Source organism: Aquarana catesbeiana, linkage group LG12 (genome assembly GCF_042186555.1).
Source record: "Aquarana catesbeiana isolate 2022-GZ linkage group LG12, ASM4218655v1, whole genome shotgun sequence".
Taxonomy (NCBI): domain Eukaryota; kingdom Metazoa; phylum Chordata; class Amphibia; order Anura; family Ranidae; genus Aquarana; species Aquarana catesbeiana.
This window is the reverse complement of record NC_133335.1, coordinates 46988270-47010689: the sequence shown is the minus strand read 5'-3', so window position 1 is coordinate 47010689 and position 22420 is coordinate 46988270. Positions and strand designations below refer to the sequence as shown.

The 22420-nt window shown below is 42.1% G+C and overlaps 1 protein-coding gene across 1 annotated transcript in view; it reads left to right on the top strand.

Moving 5' to 3' along the window:
- LOC141114169 (integrin alpha-IIb-like) overlaps nt 1-22420 on the top strand; it is a 97818-nt gene that overhangs the window by 66945 nt on the left and 8453 nt on the right. Inside the window, 6 exon segments of the mRNA XM_073607698.1 lie at nt 1596-1676; nt 2378-2483; nt 5134-5283; nt 6571-6738; nt 7806-7919; nt 18111-18212. Coding sequence (XP_073463799.1) covers nt 1596-1676; nt 2378-2483; nt 5134-5283; nt 6571-6738; nt 7806-7919; nt 18111-18212 — 721 coding nt within the window.

The following is a 22420-nucleotide window of genomic DNA, read 5'->3' as shown; positions in this document are numbered from 1 at the left end:
TTCATTCACAAGGACAAATAGGGTGAATCTCCCTAACAGGGACACATACAACAATACCTCTTCATTCTGTCTAAAACTAAAAAGAAATTTTGCCTAATGGGTCTACTTATAAAAAATAAGCTTTATAAATAATTGCCGTAATGTGCTCATTATGTGTATTTCCTCTGATTGTCAGCTTTATCTAATGGCCATGCTACAGTATCTTCCTGAATTACAGCAATCAGGAAATAACCGCATTATGGCCACTGGGTGAAGCTGATGCTCATAGGAAATTTACATATTGGATACATTTTGGTGATTGAATGCAACACATTCACACAACAAAATTTTATAAACATACAGGTGCATCTCATAAAATTTGAATATCATCAAAAAGTGAATTTATTTTAGTAATTCAATTCAAAAATTGAAACTGATATATTTTATATAGATGTGTTACACACAGAGTGATATATGTCAAGCATTTCTTTATTTTAATTTTGTTAATTATGGCTTACAGCTAGTGAAAATCCAAACTTCAGTATCTCAGGAAATTAGAATATTACATAAAACCAATAAAAAAACAGGATTTTCAATACAGAAATGTTGGTTTACTGAAAAGTATGTCCATGTACAGTTTAGTATGCACTCAATACTTGGTCGGGGCTCCTTTTGCATGAATTACTGCATCAATTTGGCGAGGCATGGAGGCGATCAGCCTGTGGCACTGCAGAGGTGTTATGGAAGTCCAGGTTGCTTTGATAGCGGCTTTCAGCTCATCTGCATTGTTGGATCTGGTGTCTCTCATTTTCCGCTTGACAATACCCCACAGATTCTCTATGGGGTTTAGGTCATTCGAGTTTGCTGGCCAATCAAGCACAGTGATACCATGATCATTAAACCAGGTGTGTAAATCCAGGAAGTGAACGGCAGCTTCAGCTGCCCACAGTTAAAATGGATGCAGCCAGACTCAGTGGAGGTAGATTTCTGCAGCATATTTGGCAAGTACAGAATCACAGTATGTATAAACTAAATAGGCAAAGTTGTTTGAGGCAAGCTTCCGAATGGCAAAGATGTTTTTATTACAAATTATGTGAGCAGACTGCAGTTCCTCTTTAATGGAATCAGTGACCCAAAACCAGTATGCAGGTAAGAATGTTTCTCTGACTTTCCTGATCGTCATACTTGTTCAAGGTCATTGAAAATATTGAAGCCGTATGATTGAATCAATTGCCAGTTAAAGTAGCGCAATTGCCAGTTAAAGTAGCGCAGTGCTGAATAGTGAAAAATGTCCTGGTCATAAAAGGGATAAAACCTTCCGGTAGTCAAGTGGTTAATATGTATTTCTTTGGTATAGGTTTTCTGTTCAATTTGTGCAATTTGGCAAAATATAGAAAAAATAAATTTGATGAAAATCAAACAAATAGAAAAAGGAAAAAAAGTTATCATTTAATCTGTCAGTCCACCTCAAAATGATATTGGGTGGGCTGATCTGCTGCACCTCTTCCCATAGAGAATTCTGGCTAGCACCAGGCAAATCCCACCCTCCTAATAATGTTATTTTTTGGTAACGTGATCATGGAAAAATCATGTGTTATTTTTTTCTTTTGTTTAAGCCATAGCAGTCATAATTCCAGCAGTCCAATGGTCTGGATAAATTTGAATGTGTCTGTACAAGTGTCAGCAGAGCTCCATGGGTGAGTATATTGGACCTTTGTCTTGTTATATACTCTGCCCCACTTAACAGATTCATCAGAGAAGGATCTGTCTATTCTTAACCTGGCCCATGCAGTTAGAGCTTCACTCCCTTTTTTAAAGTCATGTTTACTATAGGGATGGGTCAATAACATAGACATGGGCATGAATGACAATGGGGCATGTTTATGGGGAAAAAAGGAAAATTGAAGGTGTTTCCAGATGTACAGGCTTAATTGATAACACAGGGCAAACAGCAATGGTGGACATTAATTCTTGGCCTCATATATTAGAGGAATAACTGGACAAACAATAACTGACTTTTTATTGGCTGCCATTTTTCCATTTTTTTTTTTTTTTTACACTACTATTTTGTGCTATGGCCTTGCATGAGGCTGATATTGTAGGAAACATGGAAGTTGACATTGCTGGCTTCTTGTGAAAACTCTAATTGTGTGGCTGTCATTCTATTCCCCTAGCTTCAATACTTTGAGGTTATTGTCCCTCAGATAAGGACTTCTGACTTGCATTTGGCTTTCTCCAGCTGGATGTTTTGTGTGAGTAATTCAGAGTAGTATTGAAATCAGTGGGCCACCAAGTCAGTGAAACAGCATTTTCAGAAGGTGATCAGCAATGGTGGCCCCATATTTCTCTCATGACAGGTTTACTTTAAGATGTTACTGCTCTTCTTGCCATTCTCTAGGAGTGCCCAACCAGCTGAGGTCTTTCTTCCATTACCTAAGTGGAAACCACGAGAGGAGTCCAGTAAACCGGAGGACAAGGGGAAGATAGTGACTCATGTCTATGAGGTAATCCTGGTAATTTGCCCCCTATATCACACTTTCCAGAGTATCATTTGATTATATGTAATAAAGACACAAAAAAATATGATAAAATAGATTTAAAGATGATGAAATAAGGTCCATTCCCTGCCAAAGGAAACTATATTATCCAAGACAATGGTAAAATTTTTTCTAAAATAGAAACAAGGTTGTATATCATTAACAAATGATTTCAATATTATTTATAGCAGGATGGTCACATCACCCTTACATGTACTGTACTTCATTTTTGGTAAGAGTATATTTTGACCTTAAATCAAAAGAGTGTGTGCGTCAGCGTGCATTGGTGTGTATCCATGCTGCCTTGTGTACACACAAGTCAAGCAGGATATTTAAACTCCTTCCCTTTTGGTGGCCTATGCTTTGACTTCTTTCTTCCCAGCTACCTTACTCTTGTGATTTCTATTATTCTGCCTTGCTCGTTTCTGACTAGGATTGCCTGACTCTGCCGGTATCTCCTGTCCTTTTTGCCGACCCTGTTTGTTTCTTTTACTCTTGCCTGCCACCTGCCCCTAACTCTGCCTGGACTTTGGTTACTTCTGCCTGTCATCTGTGAGCAGGGCCCTGATTTGCCACCAGTGATGGTCACACTGGCCAAGGACATCAGCCACCATCCTCCTGCAACAGGACTAAGATGGGATACTAGACACCTATATTAATGGAGGAACTCCATCATCTTGGCTACTCACATACTCCCAGCCTGAGTCCCACCTCGTGAAATCAATGATTGCCCACACAATCAGCCATTGTAAATGTTTTATTATGAACATGAATAGGGAGCAAAGTTCTTTCCAGTAAAGATGTACAACACCTCCTTCTTTCCAAGAGACAATTGCAGCACTGTTCATTGCAAGTTCAAATTAAACATGAGGATGACGACCAGCTCTTTCACTAACCCTCTGCTGTAGGTTCCCTGAACTGGGCTCCCTTTATTCGCTTGCCCAGGCCTGCCTCTGAAGGGCACACTCTGACACTAGTCTGCAACCTACATGGTGGCTCGTTGCGGATTACCAATTCCCATCAACCTTCTGCTCCAAGCCACAATGCCACTGATTATTTATAAGGGAACAAGACAACCCAACCTACTTGACGCATCCAGGGGGGTGACCTCCCTTAAAGCGGTACTAACCCTTGCTTACATGTTTGCCCCAACCTCCGTCTGGATTTTGACTACTCTTGCCTACAGCTTGCCTTGACCGCTGCCTGGACACTGACTTCTCTTGCCTGCTGCCTGCTTTAACCTCAGCCTGAGCCTTGATCAGCTATAATGCCATTGCCTTTTACAATTGTAGCCACCCTGTTCATGTGATCCCCTTGGTAGGGCAACTCTGAGGGCTGAGGCCTGGTGACAACAAATTAGCCTCTGGGCCACTAGGGTCGCTAGCCTATCTTTCCTTGCTCTGGTGAAGGCCAAGGTGCCACTTAGATGCCCCATCACCTGCCAGGGATGTCACCTTTAAAGTGATTGTAAAGGCTGGTTTAATAATAAATAAACATGTCATACTTACCTCCTCTGTGCAGTTGGTTTTGCACAGAGCAGCCAAGATCCTCCTCTTCATGGGTCCCTCTTTGCTGCTCCTGGCTCCTCCCTCCTATCAAGTGCCCCCCATAGCCAGCAGCTTCCTCTGGGGGCACTGGAACCGAGTCACAGCTCCGTGTGTCCATTCATACAAGGAGCACCACCCCGGCCCCGCCCCCTCTCTCCCCTGATTGGCTGGCTGACTTTGATTGACAGCCACTGGAGCCAATGGCGCCACTACTGTGTCTCATCCAATCAGGAGGAGTGTCCCGGATGGTTTAGACATTCATGGACATCGCTGGAGAGAGATGGGGCTCAGGTAAGTAATTAGGGGGTTCTGGGGTGGCTGCTACAAACAAAAGGTTTTTGATCTTAATGCATTGAATGCATTAAGATCAAAAACCTTCTGCCTTTACAACTGGCAGATGTGGGCAAAGCACAACTGCTTTAATGGCATAAAATTAATGGTACAAACTATAAAGCAGAACACTAATTCAATTTTTTTTTTCAGCGTTTCTAAGGCCCCTTTCACACTTGTGTGACCTGAAAATCACACGATTTTGCCGCGACTTGAAGCAAGGCCTGTGTAATGTTGAGGTCTAGGCGCCTCAAAGTTGGACCAAAGTAGTGCAGGGAATACTTTGAAGTCGCACAGATTTGAATGGTACTCATTGAAAATCATGGAGTACGACTTGTCATGTGACTTTTCAGTCCCAAGTCGCACAAGTGTGAAAGGGGCCTAACAGCAGATTTGCAGATCTCTAAATATAACGTTCTGGGGATGGAGAGTGGCCACGCACAGCTCTTAATTTTTGTAGTTTTTGCACAAGTGTTCTGCATTGAATACCCCATAAAAACTAAAGTTTTTATATTCATAGAAAGGGTTGTTTTTCCAAAATGGCTTTGGGTCTGTTTTATGTTTCCAATTAGATGTAAATAGTGCTTACCTAAGTTAGTATCCATCTAATTGTGTTACACTAAGGTGGAAAAAATTGATGTAAGTTTGTCATTTAATTTGGTATCAAGAACTCCAGTTATGTTTAGTACGTTTATCTAAAGTTTTCTATTTGTGTTAAATCCCTTTCTGTTTTTTTTTAGCTATACAATGTTGGACCAGGCACACTCAATGCCAAGTTAGTTGTTCAAAGCCCGGAAAATTATGAGGGAGATGTCTTCCTGTACCCATTACGTGTGAAGAATGATAACATGATGCAATGTACTATGGTCTCCGACCTCAATTATTTACAGGTCAGAAGGTTGTCCCGTTTTTTTCTAGTTTAATATGTCCTGACTTATTTCTGCAAATTTGTTAAATGGAGAAAGGGTGAATGGCAGCAAGCATTGCAATAGGTGCTGGACCCTTTTAATGCTCATTATAATAATATAGTGGAGCAATGTAAAATAATGCACTTGGGGCCTAAGAACATTATTATTATTATTATTATAATACAGGATTTATATAGCGCCAACAGTTTACGCAGAGCTTTACAATATAAAAGGGAGACAATACAGTTATAATACAATAAAATACAAGAGGATTAAGAGGGCCCTGCTCAGAAGAGCTTACAATCTAACATAAACGCAAACGACTCACTGGGGGGAGAACTTCTGGGGGAGTCAAGGATGGAGAAAGATCTGGGGGTCCTAGTGGAAGACAGACTGAGCAATAGCATGCAATGTCAAGCTGCTGCTACCAAAGCCTGTAGAATATTAGCATGCATGAAAAAGCAGATATACTCCAGAGATAAAACTATAATCCTGCCACTTTATAAAACTCTGGTCTGGCCACATCTGGAGTATTCTGTCCAGTTCTGGTCACCAGTCCTCAGAATGTATGTTCTGGAACTGGAGAGAGTCCAAAGAAGGACAGCTAAATTACTAAGGGGACTGGTGGACCTCGAATACGAGGAGTGACTACAAGCACTAAGAATGTGGAACTCTCTTCCACAGTTGGTGTTGTCGGCGGGGAGTATTGATATTTTTAAAAGAGTCTCTTGGATGTGCATCTTAAAGTACACAACATACAGGAATAAGGGAAATGCTTATCGATACTCACACAGGTACACCTACACAGGTTGAACTGGATGAACTATTGTCTTTATTCAACCTTACCTACTATGTAACTAAAGTTTTATGACTATTTTTAGTTTTCATTCTGTATTCTTGATACCACGAAAATACACAATATTTTGCAGATTTTGTAGAAAAAGGGGCATAAATATTTTTAAATGCCATTCATGTCACTGAATTCTGCACAACTCCAAAGTAATATCTGAAATTGCAGCTTATCAGTTGCTTACTTACTGTACAACACTTACAATCTTGTAATGGAACCTGAGCTATATACATATTCATTTAGTTGCATATTGTCTAGCTTATGCTAATGCTGCCTGGCTAAACCGGCATACAGCCAAGTTGTATATGGTCCCTGAGCTGCTGGACCCTATAACAGCCACCTTATCTGCTGTGGCTATAAATAAATAATATAAATAATTATAAACAATAATACTACTTCTTCTGTTCTGTGTTCCTTAGCTGGACATCATGGAGGCAACTAAACCACCTGTAAGCTTCAGCAAGTCAGATGGCCGTAGACTAAATAAACGGGAGGAACCAAATAAGGACCAGGATGTTGGTAACACCGGAAGTGACAACAGTACCAGCCCAGGAGATGGGTCTCAATACAATCAATCCATTACACTGGTAACACCATGATTCTTTAATCTGACCTTTGAAAATAAAATACTGTAGGTCTATTCAACAGAAAGGTGATACATTACCCTTCCAATATAAGTTATATTTTAGCACGGTGACAGTACTACCACAAATATTGGTAATTACAAGTTTGGCATTACATTAATTAAGGTGCAGAATAGGATGACCTCTCTTGCAATCTCTCTCTCTCTCTCTCTCTACATTGCTGCTAAAGTCCCCAAGCTACACTTCTATAAAGAGTCTTTCCCTTTCTTCTTTGCTGCAAGCAAATTCTTTCTAATGTCTATATTCTGTTCTTTTATGTCCTCTTGAATTCCACCTTCTCACCACAGTATGGGTGTTCCTTTTTGAAATCTCCCTCAAGGTTTAGACAATACAATTTTTTGCCAGTGCAGTTTTCATCCAGTTGTATGTCAAAGCCTGCCCACCTAAACCTACATAGGGGATTCTCTTGTTAAAAAAAACCTACATAAAGGATAAATTGAAACAATGTAATCCTAACGGTCTCCTCTGACTGGCACTATTCCCCCTTGTACTAATTTAGTATCAGTGGGCAACCTTGTTCAGGAGCTTAGGCCTACCCAGAGCCAAAGAAATTCTCTTCTTAGTGAGCAGGTCTTCTTCTTGTAGGATCGTGTGGTTCTGTGCATGCATGGCTCTTCTCCATAGGCCTTAATAAAGATGCTTCTACTTGCAAGCATGCAAGTAACTGTCTTTTGCGTTAGCCTCTGCTGAGAATAGGCCATGCATATATATGCAGTATCACATGGCCCTGCCACCTTCGAACAGGAAGGCCGCTGTCCTTTTGTGTTCATAAATGAGGTCACCCACTAGCCTTTTTTAAATTGTTATTTTTATTTTTAGTGTGACACTGGTGTTCTTCAGTTATTTTATATAGTGTTTTATAGGTGTGAAATACCCTTCAAAAATGTGCCCCATAAGGCATCATTACATTATGCTATAAGTAATTAGGGGCAGTTAAAAATCTCATCACATTTAGAGGCAATGCCATTACTCCTCAAATTTACTAATATACTGTGTATAATTTATTGCAGAACTGTGACAATGCTAACTGCTGGGAAATGGAATGCTGTATTCAGGGCATTGCTAAGGGACAAAGCGCAGTGGTGAAACTTGACTCCATTCTATGGGTGTCCAGCTTCATGAAAGTAAGAACATCCTTAATACTTCCATAACATATTTTTGCACCCTCTACAGGAGACAGAAAATGGAGATGAACTTCAGGACTAAATAGGTGCAGCTTGGTCAAATGTGAGCATGGTGTGGAATGTGGATCGACCTTTAGAGTGACATATAATGTGCCAAAATTTGGGTACCTGATTGTATCCATTATGGCCTTTTGTCTGCTATGTAGAGCAAGCCTTGGGACCTCCAGGCCCTAAGATCAGGCCTTAGTCCAGTGGAAGGTAGATAAAAGATAAAAAAATGTACCTATATTTTCTTGTTTACCCACTTCCAGAATCTCATAAAAAGTCTCACCTCTTGCTCTTTTTCTTTGTTTTGTAATAATGAAATAACTTGACATTCTTAACTGTTGGTTCCTTTACCAACAGGAGGTCTGTCATTGACTGGACAGTGAAGGCTGGATGAGATGAAAAGTACCACCATTACACTACAGAACTACAGTATCTCACAAAAGTCAGTACACCCCTCACATTTTTGTAAATATTTTATTATACCTTTTCATGTGACAACACTGAAGAAATGACACTTTGCTACAATGTAAAGTAGTGAGTGTACAGCTTGTATAACAGTGTAAATTTGCTGTCCCCTCAAAATAACTCAACACACAGCCATTAATGTCTAAACCGCTGGCAACAAAAGTGAGTACACCCCTAAGTGAAAATGTCTAAACTGGGCCCAAAGTGTCAATATTTTGTGTGGCCACCAATATTTTCCAGCACTGCCTTAACCCTCTTGGGCATGGAATTCACCAGAGCTTCACAGGTTGCTGCTGGAGTCCTCTTCTACTCCTCCACGATGACATCACGGAGCTGGTGGATAGAGACCTTGCGCTCCTCCACCCTCTGTTTGAGGATGCCCCATAGATGCTCAATAGGGTTTAGGTCTGGAGAGATGCTTGGCCAGTCCATCACCTTTACCCTCAGCTTCTTTAGCAAGGCAGTGGTCATCTTGGAGGTGTGTTTGGGGTTGTTATCATGTTGGAATACTGCCCTGCAGCCCAGTCTCCGAAGGGACGGGATCATGCTCTGCTTCAGTATGTCACAGTATATGTTGGCATTCATGGTTCCCTCAATGAACTCCTCCCACCACCATGCTTGACTGCAGGCAAGACACACTTGTCTTTGTACTTCTCACCTGGTTGCTTCTACACACGCTTGACACCATCTGAACCAAATAAGTTTATCTTGGTCTCATCAGACCACAGGACATGGTCCCAGTCATATGTGTGCTCAGCCTATTGCATTAGGATGTGCACCCTAAAGCTTAAACACACATACTTGTGTGTGTGTGTGTGTGTGTATATATACATATATATATATATATATATATATATATATATATATATATATATAATCAGCTGGAACGCAGTTCCGGCACCTCCAGCACTGAATGTATGTAATAGCAATGGGTGCTGGAGGGTCTATTAATGCTGGGGAATCTACCACTTGCATGTGGGGGACCTATTGTGGCTGGCGGTGGGTCTTATGTTGTTGGGGGGTCATTTGTTGCGGGAAAGGAATCTACTGTTGATGGAGGGGTCTTTGTTGCTGACTGCTTAATGGTATATTGATGCTGGCTGCTGGGAAATCTATTGTGGCTGGTGGGGAACTATTTTTGCAGTGGGGTCTATTTTTGCTGGTGGAGGATCTATTGTTGCTGGGGTGGGTCTTAAGTTGCAGGGGTCAATCAGTGCTGGGAGGGATCTACTGCTGAATTTAGGGTCTAATGTTCCTGGCTGTTGGAGGGTAAATTGATGCTAATTTTTGGGAGCCCATTGTTGATAGGCTGGATCTATTGTCGCTGGGGTGTCCATTGTTGCTAGATTTATTTTACTGCATTTCTGTTTATCATTAACAAATTCCATACAAAATACTTAGCACCCCAAAATGATACTTGGTTCTGTATTCTTTAAAGGGGTAAGGGGTGGACAAAGGAATAGCTGCTTGGAGGTGGGTAGGGAGCGGAGTCAATTGGTGACTCGGAAGGGAGGAGTTCCTGCACCTATTCTCTGAGAAAAAAAGGCCTGTGTGTGTATATATATATATATATATATATATATATATATACATATACACACACTATATTGTCAAAAATATTGGGGCACCTGCGTTTACATGAACTTTAATGACATCCCAGTCTAATGCCCCGTACACACGGTCGGACATTGATCGGACACTCCGACAAAAAAATCCTAGGATTTTTTCCGACGGATGTTGGCTCAAACTTGTCTTGCATACACACGGTCACACAAAGTTGTCGGAAAATCCGATCATTCTGAACGCGGTGACGTAAAATACGTACGTCGGGACTATAAACGGGGCAGTAGCCAATAGCTTTCATCTCTTTATTTATTCTGAGCATGCGTGGCACTTTGTGCATCGGATTTATGTACACATGATCGGAAATTCCGACAACGGATTTTGTTGTCGGAAAATGTTATAGCCTGCTCTCAAACTTTGTGTGTCGGAAAATCCGATGGAAAATGTGTGATGGAGCCTACACACGGTCAGAATTTCCGACAACAAGGTCCTATCACACATTTTCCGTCGGAAAATCCGACCGTGAGTACGGGGCATTAGTCCATAGGGTTAAATATTAAGTTGGCCCACCCTTTGCAGCTAGAACAGCTTTAACTCTTCTGGGAAGGCTGTCCACATGGTTTATGAGTGTGTCTATTGGAATGTTTGACCATTCTTCCAGAAGCCCATTTGTGAGGTCAGACACTGATATTAGACAAGAAGGCCTGGCTCGCAGTCTCCGCTCTAATTGATCCCAAAGGTGTTCTAACGGGTTGAGGTCAGGACAGTCAAGTTCCTCCACCCCAAACTCGCTCACCCATGTCTTTATGGACCTTGATTTGTGCACTGGTCCATGATGTGGGGTTGTTCTTCAGGGCTTGGGCTTGACCGCTTAGTTTCAGTGAAGGGAACTCTTAAGTTGTCAGCATATCAAGACATTTTGGACAATTTCATGCTCCCAACTTTGTGGGAACAGTTTTTTTCAGATCCTCAGAGTTCTTTGCCATTAGATGCCATGTTGAACTTTCAGTGATCAGTATGAGAGAGTGAGAGCGATAACACCAAATGTGACACACCTGCTCCCCATTCACACCTGAGACCTTGTAACACTAACGAGTCACATGACACCGGGGAGGGAAAATGGCTAAATGGGCCCAATTTGGACATTTTCACTGAGGGGTGTACTCACTTTTGTTGCCAGCGGTTTAGACATTAATGGCTTTGTGTTGAGTTATTTTGAGAGGACAGCAAATTTACACTGTTATACAAGCTATACACTCAATACTTTACATTGTGGCAAAGTGTAATTTGTTTGGTGTTGTCACATGAAAAGATATAATAAATTTACAAAAATGTGAGGGGTGTACTCACCTTTGTGAGATACTGTATATATAGAAACAAAGAGAAAGTTCCATACCTTCCTCCATCTTACTTGAAGAAAACAAAATAAATAGTGCAACCCAGCCTGATGAGAAGCCAACTGGCTTTCGAAACACGTTCCGTGTCTACAATACATTTATCTACAGTGGCGTTGGGGATTCCAGTCCTGGATTGAACACCAATTGCAGTTGCAGTAGCTTCCTGGTGGTTCTCTGGCTGCCCCTCAAACTTTCCTGGGTCCCAAGTCACCTTTATAGCATGCGCACTTTTGTGAGTGCATTTCTATTTTTCAATCAATTGTCATATAGTTTAATTTAATGCTACACTATGGGGTTGCACTGTTGTTTTTTTTTTTTTTTTCCAGTGGTTGGAAAGTGAATGCAAACCTTTTAAGACTGTTGGTATACATCATCAGTATTGTCAGTTACCAATCTTTATGCACAATTTTCATCCCTTATTTTTTATTTGGTACTTTAAGTTTGTTACCCATTTTGAGCCTGGTTTATCAGACCACTCCTGAGCGCTGTAATTGTCTGGGCTTGATAAGCTCATTCATTCACATATTAATTTCTTCTTAACATATTTTGAGGTTAAGGTCAATGCTGTTGTCTGTAAAACTTGTCCTGGAGTGTGAGATGCCTGTGTCCCCTGCCTGCTGAGAAGTACCGTATATACTCGGGTATAAGTCGAATTTTTCAGCCCCTTTTTTGGGGCTGAAAGTGCCCCCTTCGACTTATACACGAGTCACCGCCGTCTGCCTACATGATCAGCGTGTCATGCAGGCAGACGGCCCTCACAGTTTAAAAGCCGCGCCTCCTTGTCTGTGATAGGCAGTCAGTGTACAGCCTATCACGGACATTCTCTCATCCTCGTCCGTGGTATGAGGATGAGAGAATGTCCGTGATTGGCTGACCGCTGACTGCTGGGAAATTGAGCTTTTTGGACGAGGAGGCGGCACGGCTTTTGAACAGTGAATGGCCACCGAATATTACACGGTGATCGGTGCAGAGCGGCGCATGGAGGATGCACAGGACACAGGTAGGATACACACACACACAGACAGACACATGCACATGCACACAGGTACATATACACATGACAGATACACAGGTACATGCACATATACACAGGACACAGGTACATGACACAGGTACATATACACATGACACATATGCACAGGACACATGACACATATGCACAGGACACATGACACATGACACATATGCACAGGACACAGGGAGGTATACAGCTGCAGATGGACATTGTTGACCCTCTTTTTCCACTTACAGTAGCTGCTACATTTCTCACCCTCGTCTTATACTCGGGTCAATAAGTTTTTCCCATTTTTTTTGTGGTAAATTAGGGTCTCGACTTATACTCGGAAACGACTTATACTCGAGTATATACGGTAGTTGTTGGATAATGAACCCACAGCTTGCCGGTGGGGGCACAAGCATCTAATACCCCAGAAGTATTGAATGTTTAAAATTCTGATGGTAGTTCTAGTGCTTTATCTGAACAACGATAGGTGACTGGGACCATAAGAGATGTAAGTATAATATCTTTTGCATGCAGTTACTTTTTTTTTTACAACAGTATTCTTTAGGTGAGGTTTCAGGAATGAAAACAAAGATGAATTTAAAATTCATCCACATTCTGCTTTCTAAAGATGGCTTCTTGGAATCACGTGGGACAGGGAATATAGGTAGTGCTTAGTGTGGTCTATTTCTTTTGTGACTACACAGATGCAGTGCAGTATAGAAATAATCATTTTTGGTTCCCGGCTTTAGGAACATTGAATAAAACTGACTTCAAATAGGCTGAATGTAAAATAAAGAAAAAGCAATATTTACAATTGACTGGAGTTGTGATAACAGCTCTCAAAGCCAGGGCTGGATTAAAAACATCATGGGCCTGGTGCTGAGGATTTTGGGGGGGCTTTTAAAAAAAAAAAAATAAATAAAAATGCAAACAATTTTTTGTTATAACAAATTGAATTAAATAAAGAGAGGGAGGATGAGAGAGAGAAATGGGATGACAGAGGGGTGAGGGGGAAGGGAGGGAGGATGAAAGAGAGAGAGGATACGCATGAGCATGCGTGGGAGTGACGTCAACGCAGCCCAGCCAAGGCACAGAACCCGGAAGGAAGACCGGGTGAAGATGGAAGCACCCGGGACCCACCGCACTGATCACAGTGCAGCACTGGAGGGCTCAGTCTGACAGGTAAGTATACCCTAATGTGCTAATATGCTGTGCATACTAGTACACTATGGCATAACCAACCTCAGGTCCTCTAAAAAAGTAGTAATGTTAGCAGAGTTTACTACCGCTTTAATATCACATGATCCCAGGAGCCTCTCATGGGGCCCCCTACCGACCCAGTGGCCCTTGGGCAGTGCCCAAGATCATAGTTGCCAATATTTCTAAAATATTTTCAGGGACACTTTTTCACCAGTGATATATTTAGAGTAGCTGAGATCCCCTATGTTCCTCTATACATCACAATAGTAATCACAAAATTAAATGAGTACTAGTAATGGGCAGAACAAATATTAGGACTGAGAAGATTTCCTTTAGTTGAACTGACAAAAGTGTGCTCATTCTAGAGCTGGTAACATTGAGGATATTCAATTTAATTTTAACTGTTTTTGTGGGTAAGAGGCATAGGGGAGGAGTATGGATGGTATAAAAGTGGGAAGTATGTGCAGGTGAGGGAGAGGAATGTGGAGGGTATACCAGCGGGCACTATGTACAGGAGAGGAGTGTGGAGGTTGCCAGTGTGCACTATGTACAGGAAAGAAGTGTGGAGGTTATGCCAGTGGGCAGTATGCACAGAAGAAGAGTGTGGAGGGTATGATTGGGGCAGTATGTACAGGAGAGGAGTGTGGAGGGTTTTATGGAGGCAGTATGTACAGGAGAGGAGTGTGGAGAGAAAGACAGTTGGCAGTATGTACAGGAGAGGAGTGTGGAGGGTATGATGGGGCCGTATGTACAAGAGAGGAGTGTGGACGGTATGATAGTGGGCAGAATGCACAGGAGAGGAGTGTGGAGGGTATGACAGCCGACACTATGTACAGTAGAGGAGTTTATGAGAGTGGGCAGTATGTACAGGAGAGGAGTGTGAAGGATATGACAGTGGGCAGTATGTACAGGAGAGGATTGTGAAGGGTATGACAGTGGGCAGTATGTACCGGAGAGGAACGTGGAGGGTATGACAGTGAGCAGTATGTACAGGAGAGGAATGTGGAGGGTATGACAGTGAGCAGTATGTACAGGAGAAGAGTGTGGAGGGTATGACAGTGGGCAGTATGTACAGGAGGGGAGTGTGGACGGTATGACAATGGGCAGTATGTACAGGAGAGGAGTGTATGACAGTGAGCAGTATGTACAGGAGAGGAATGTGGAGGGTATGACAGTGGGCAGTATGTACAGGAGAGGAATGTGGAGGGTATGACAGTGAGCAGTATGTACAGCAGAGGAGTGTGGAGGGTATGACAGTGAACAGTATGAACAGGAGAGGAATGTGGAGGGTATGACAGTGGGCACTATGTACAGGAAAGAAGTGTATGACAGTGGGCAGTATATACAGGAGAAGATTGTGGGGGGTATGACAGGGGGCACTAGGTATAGGAGAGAAGTGTGGAGGGTATGACAGTGGGCACTGTGTACAGGTGAGGAGGATGAAGGAATCTGGGAAGGAAAAATTTAAAGGTTTGTGGAAGGATGTTTAGGAACTGCGTAGTGGTTAAGGAGGCCATACATTGATTGAAATTAAGCCATTTAAGCAGAGACCAGCCATAGTCTATGTATGGGCTAGCTGGTTGTACACAAGTCAATTATTTGACTTGAGTAAAACCAGCCTGTCAGGTTTTTCCCAAAACAATCATTTTTTTCAATCAGCTCCCCACTGACAGAACACAATAACACTGTTGGAGTGATTCCCCCATCCACAGGTCAGCAGGTGAGAGGGTGTGTGGGGACAGGCTGGGGAGAGAGGTCTGTCAGCAGGGGTGTGTGAGGTGGTCATGGAGGGATATCAATCAGCTGGTGGGGGGAGTAACTAGGAGTGATATCTTTTGGAGTAGGGTCTGTCATCTGCAGGTTGGGAAATGGTCACCTGTGATTTAACCACTTGCTTACTGGGCACCTAAACCCCCCTCCTGCCCAGACCAACTTTCAGCTTTTAGCACTGTCACTCTTTGAATGACAATTGCGTGGTCGTATAACACTGTACCCAAATAACATTTTTATATTTTTTTCCCCACAGATAGAACTTTCTTTTGGTGGTATTTGATCACCTCTGGGTTTTTTATTTTTTGTTAAAAAAAAAATGTAAAAAGACCAACATTTGAAAAAAAAACAAAAAAACAAAACCGTTTTATATATTGTTAATAAATTTTGCAAACAGGTAATTTTTCTGCTTCATTGATGTACGCTGATGAGGCTATACTGATGGGCACTGATAGGCTGCATTGATGGGCACTGATAAGGTGGCACTGATAGGTTGCATTGGTGGGCAGAGAGGTGGCACTACTGGGCAGCACTGAAGGGCATTGATAGGTGGCACTGAAGGGCACTAATAGGTGGCACTGATGGGTGGCAGTGATGGGCACTGACCGGCACTGGTAGGTGAAACTGATGAGACACTGGTGGGCATTGATAGGTGGCACTGATTGCTGGCACTTTTATGTACTGGTGGGCACTGATTCGTGGCACTGTGGGCACTGGCAGGCGGTACTGGTGGGCACAGAATAGGCAGCTTCACCTCTTCCTCTTCGGGACCGATGTCCCTTCAACAGAAGCCAGTGATCGGCTTTTTTTTCTCCTCACACTGTCACGTGCACCCCCTTGGCCAACTCCCGCTGTGATTATACACACCAGGATTTTATTAACCAGTTTCAGCCAATGATTCATGGCTGAGACTTGCTGATCAGCTGTGTCCAATCACAGTCCAGAGCCCTGTGTTGACAAAACATACAGGGCTGTGTACAGAGGGAATGATCTGTTTGTTTCTTCTCCCTGCAAAGCAGGGAGAAGGAACAAGCAGAGATTTAGTAAAAAGCAGAACATATTACACGCATTAAAACTCCTTTGGCACACACTTAACCCCTTGATTACATTGAGATGTTAACCCCAGTGTCATTAGTACAGTGAGTGTATAATATTATCACTGATCACTGTATTAGTGTCACTGGGGAATTTTTCCTCATAAATGTACACACAGCACCCCATATTGACAGAAAAACACAGAATTGTTGACATTTTTGCAGATTTATTAAAAAAGAAAAACTGAAATATCACATGGTCCTAAGTATTCAGACCCTTTGCTGTGACACTCATATATTTAACTCAGGTACTGTCCATTTCTTCTGATCATCTTTGAGATGGTTCTACACCTTCATTTGAGTTCAGCTGTGTTTGATTATACTTTGGATTGGACTTGATTAGGAAAGCCACACACCTGTCTATACAAGACCTTATAGCTCACAGTGCATGTCTGAGCAAATGAGAATCATGAGGTCAAAGAAACTGCCTGAAGAGCTCAGAGACAGAATTTTGGCAAGGCACAGATCTGGCCAAGGTTACAAAAAAAAATTTGCTGCACTTAAGGTTCCTAGGAGCGCAGTGGCCCCCATAATTCTTAAATGGAAGACGTTTAGGATGACCAGAACCCTTCCTAGAGCTGGCCGTCTGGCCAAACTGAGCTATTGGGGGAGAAGAGTCTTGGTGAGAGGTAAAGAAGAATTCAAAGATCACTGTGGCTGAGCTCCAGAGATGCAGTCGGGAGATGGGAGAAAGTTGTAGGAAGTCAACCATCACTGCAGCCCTCCACCAGTCGGGGCTTTATGGCAGAGTGGCCCGACGGAAGCAAGGCACATGAAAGCCGCATGGAGTTTGCTAAAAAAAACACCTGAAGGACTCCAAGATGGTGAGAAATAAGATTCTTTGGTCTGCTGAGACCAAGATAGAACTTTTTGGCCTTAATTCTAAGTGGTATGTGTGGAGAAAACCAGGCACTGCTCATCACCTGTCCAATACAGTTCCAACAGTGAAGCATGGTGGTGGCAGCATCATGCTGTGGGGGTGTTTTTCAGCTGCAGGGACAGGACGACTGGTTGCAATCGAGGGAAAGATGAATGCGGCCAAGTACAGGGATATCCTGGAAGAAAACCTTCTCCAGAGTGCTCATTTTTATTTAAGCAAATGGTTGCAATATAACAAAAAGTGAAAAATTTAAGGGGGTCTGAATACTTTCCGTCCCCACTGTAAGTCGCTGATCGTCACCATTACTAGTATAAAAGATAAATAAAAATTCCAGTATATACTGTATACCATAGTTTGTAAACACTGTATCTTTCAAAAAAACCAATATACACTTATTGGGATATTTGTTTACCAAAGATATGTAGCATAAAACATTTTGGCCTGAATTTATGAAGAAATTAGATTTTTTTTATTTTATTGGATATGTTTTATAGCAGAAAGTAAAAAAAAAAAGTTTTTTTCCTCAGAATTTTCATAATAATAACATAAAAAAACAGTGGTGATCAAATACCACCAAAATAAGTCTCATTTTGTGTGGGGAAAAAAAAATATTACATTTTATTTGGGTACAGTGTTGCATGACTGCGCAGTTACCAGTTAAAGTAGCACAGTGCTAAATCACAAAAAATGGCCTGGTTATGAAGGGGATAAAACCTTCTTGTGGTTAATTTTTTTTACTATGTCCTCTCCTGACTTTTGTTTTCCCACCAGAGACCCCAGAAGCCGTTCATTTTGCGCTCCCGAGGTTACTTTCTTATGACTGACTCCCCCTACAGGATTCAACCTGCCACTTTGTTGGCTGCAGAAACATATGTAAGTTTCCTAGTAGCAGTTTATCAGTGGACTATTATGTTATGTGTATATAAACATATAGTGCAGCGCTGCTGAATATTTAATACTGTGAACTCCTAATCAATCACAAAAGACAATAATAATATATAAATAAACATAATAAACATATAGATGTGTAAACTAAAAGTCCTTTATAAATATATATTCCACTGCCGTGCTCAAATCTTTTTAAACAAATGAATTAGTGCCACTGCCACCAGGTGAATTGAACGCTCACCTCAATTTTGTAAATAACAGACCTATTTTACAACTCCCGCCAGTCTCTCTGAAGTGGATGGAAAACTTCCTTCCTTAGATCTAGTACTCCCGTCTGGGCCAATACTCCTCACACGGACCACATGTAACACAAAGGCAACTCTATAGTGTTCTCCATTTAAATCATTTAAGATGCCCCAATAAAAATACACTTACAAGAAATCAGATTAAAAATAGCATGTTTAAATCGCCAAACGATTATCACCACACAGGATCCTACTGAAGAAGCCAATCCAATGGCGATATGTTTATAGGAGGGAGGAGTTCAGTACGGGACGTCACACAGCTGCCGAAAACCGAACAGTGTGGTGAGCAGTCTGACAATCGTTTGGTGATTTATACATGCTATTTTTAATCTGATTGTATTTTTATTGGGGCATCTTAATAAATTATTTAAACAAAGAGTGCTATAGAGTTGCCTTTATGTTACATGTGGTCCGTGTGAGGAGTATTGGCCCAGACGGGAGTACTAGATCTAAGTGATGTTGTGAGGACACTACCACGCTACAACCGCGGTTCTTTTGAAAAGTTATCTCTTATACTCGATTTTACAAGTTGTTTGCGAGTACCCCTTTTTTAATAAATGGGCTTCACTATGCGCCTCTTTATTTCCTTCTTGGGGTGCATTCATCTTCCTTATTGAGACTGGAGTTGATGTGACATTCATTACCTGGTAGTGGAGGCTGCAGAGGATCCTTTACCCTGGGAGCTCCTGTACTGATTACGCTGTGTGAGAGTGGCGGACGCTGCGAGTTGGAGATATTGGACGTACCATATGCCTGCTTCATATGGCTGTCTGGTAAGAATAGATGTGAGCACGGTGTTGTGTTTGAATTTAAACTGAAGCTGGTGTGAGGGTCTTACCTCCTTTGTTTCATCTTTGCTCACCATTTCTTTTGGACTTTATTTACTTTCCATTTTTAGTGCTGCATATGGAATTTTGTATTTATTTATATTGCAATCAACAATATTTAAGTCAACTGCTGGTATCTCTTATGTGCCTTACAATCTGAGCATGGATATTACCCAACGTTATTTATTAGCTATCTTACAATTATTATTGTCTTTTGAAATTGACTAGTAGTTGTTCACAGTATTGAATATTCAGCAGCGCTGCACCATATGGTTTATATATTGATAATTCTTTAGTGTGGTGAAATCACTATTAGGTGTTCAGCAGCTACTGAACACAGATTTTATAATATAGTTATTTGTTTGATCACTTAGTGTAGGGGTTACAATAAAAAGTTAGGATTTTCTCTACAGCTTACCTGTAAAATCCTTTTCTTGGAGTACATCATGGGACACAGAGCAGCCATAATAACTAACTGGGTTATACGCCACCTATAGGTGAATGGACACTGGCAAACCAAAAAGACAGGAAGTCCTCCCCTATATAACCCCTTCTACACAGGAAATACCTCAGTTTTGTAGCAAGCAATAAACTTCCCAGACAAGAGGGGAGGGATCTCTGTGTCCCATGATGTACTCCAAGAAAAGGATTTTACAGGTAAGCTGTAGAAAAAATCCTAATTTCTTTATCATACATCACGGGACACAGAGCAGCCATAATAACTAAGCCAAGCAATGCTTTTGAGGGGAGGGAACCCATTATGACCAAAGAAATACCATTAGAACAACAGGATCTATATTGCTGCCTGCAGTACACTGCGTCCAAATGCAACATCCTCCTGAGTCCTAACATTCACTTTATAAAACCTAGTAAATGTATGCACCGAAGACCAAGTAGCAGCCTAGCAAATCTGAGCCATTGATGCTTGATGATGAACTGCCCATGAAGCACTCACTCTTCTGGTAGAGTGTGCCCTTACTGAAAAAGGTAGAGCCTTACCCCTTAATCCATACACCTGAACAATCACTTGGCGGATCCATTGAGAGATTGACTTAGATGTTGCCTGTCCCATCTTGGGACCTTCTGGCAATACAAACAGAACATCAGTCTTCTGCATCTGAGCCGACATTCTCAGATAGACCCTGATAGCCAGTACTACATCAAGAGAATGAAATAATTTCTCCTCTGCAGACCGTGGATTTGGAAAAAAGGAAGGTAGAATGATATCCTGATTTAGATGAAAACTGGACACTACCTTGGGCAAAAATTCTGGTTGTGGCTGCAAAACCAGCCTACCCTGGTGCAAGATCAAATAAGGTTCTTTACAGGACAGAGCCGCCAACTCCGACACCCTCCTGGCTGACGTCACTGCCACCAAGAAAACTAATTTTCTTGTCAAGAGGACCAGAGGAATCTGCGGAATAGGCTCAAAAGGCTGCCTCTGTAAAACCCCCAGGACTAAATTTAAATCCCAAGGGCACAGAGGCATCCTGACCGGTGGAAGCACACAAATCACCCCCTGTACAAACGTTCATACTAAGGAGTGAGAAGCAATAGGCCTCTGAAAAAAGAATGCTAAGGCTGAAATTTGACCCTTAATTGTACTTAAGGCCAGATTCATATCCACCCCTTTTTTGCAGAAAAGCCAAAACTCTCCTGATATCTGCGGGGGTGCCACCTCCTTGCCTCACACCAGACAATATAGGATCTCCAGACTCTATAGTAGGTACTTCTAGAGACTGGCATTCTAGCATTCAACATGGTAGACAATACTGACCCAGAAATGCCCCGGTCCTTTAAAGTGGATGTAAACCCGAAATTTTTTTTTTTTTTTATATCATACTGTAGAGTATAAGATTTTCTATCACTTGAGCCCAGTCTTGCCACAAAGAGTTAATCCATCTCTGAGCAATCCTCTTTTATTGTTCAGTGAGAAAATTCTTGACAAACAGAGAAAAACCTTGTCAAATACTCCCCCTTGCTGTGAGTGACAGCCTAAGACACAGGCATTATTTTTTTATTCCCTCCCCCACTCCTTTCTTCAGCAGCTCTGCAAGGATTGGCTGTTCCACATCTCAGCATGATTTGGCATGCTGAAGTCATGTGGTTACTTTCCTGTCTTTTAACTGGATGTTAGAGATCATAGCAGAAGTTCAGCAGAAGTTCAGTGTTAGAAATAAACAGGAGAAAATGCATATTGACAAGGGGAGTGTAGAGGTGGGCGGGGAGTCTACTGACATCACGACTCCACCCACCGAGCTTCAGACAACAGACCCACCCACAGAATCTACAGTTTTTCGGGTCTAATAATAGACAGAGGGGAGACATTTGACAGGTAAAGATACATGCAGGAGGCATGTATATCCTTATAGATAACCCCTATGGCAGTAGTAGAAAGGATGACATTGGGTACACATCCACTTTAAGATCCTGGTTTCAACAGCCAAACCATTAAATTTAGAGACCGTAAAGCAGGGTGGAATATTGGACCCTGTGAGAGCAGATCCGGACGGAGTGGAAGAACCCAGGGGTTTGCCACCACCAGTCTTACAATCTGTGTGTACCAAGTCCTTCTGGGCCAGGCTGGAGCTACTAGGATCACCGGCTTTCTCTCTTCCCAGATCCTGCGAAGTAGCCTTGGCAACAGCCAGATTGGAGGGAAGGCATATATCAGGGAAAACTGATCCCATGGAATTATCAAGGCATCTGCCCCTAATGAAAGTGGGTGCCTGGTTCTGGACACAAAACTGTCTAGTTTCCTGTTGAACCTGGACACCAGCAGGTCTACATCCGGAACCCCCCTATCAGCTGCAGATCGATGCAAAGATCTCAGAAATTGGGGACCACTCCCCTGGAAACATTTGCTGGTGACTCAAAGTCCGCTTACCAATTTTCCACTCCCGGAATAAACACCGCCGATAGAGATGGAACAAATCTTTCTGCCCAGGTCAGCATGCGATCCACTTCCTTCTGAGCTGTCTGACTCCTGGTGCCTCCCTGGTAATGTATGCCACAGCCGTGGCATTGTCCGACTGGACCCTCACAGGACATCCCTGTAGTC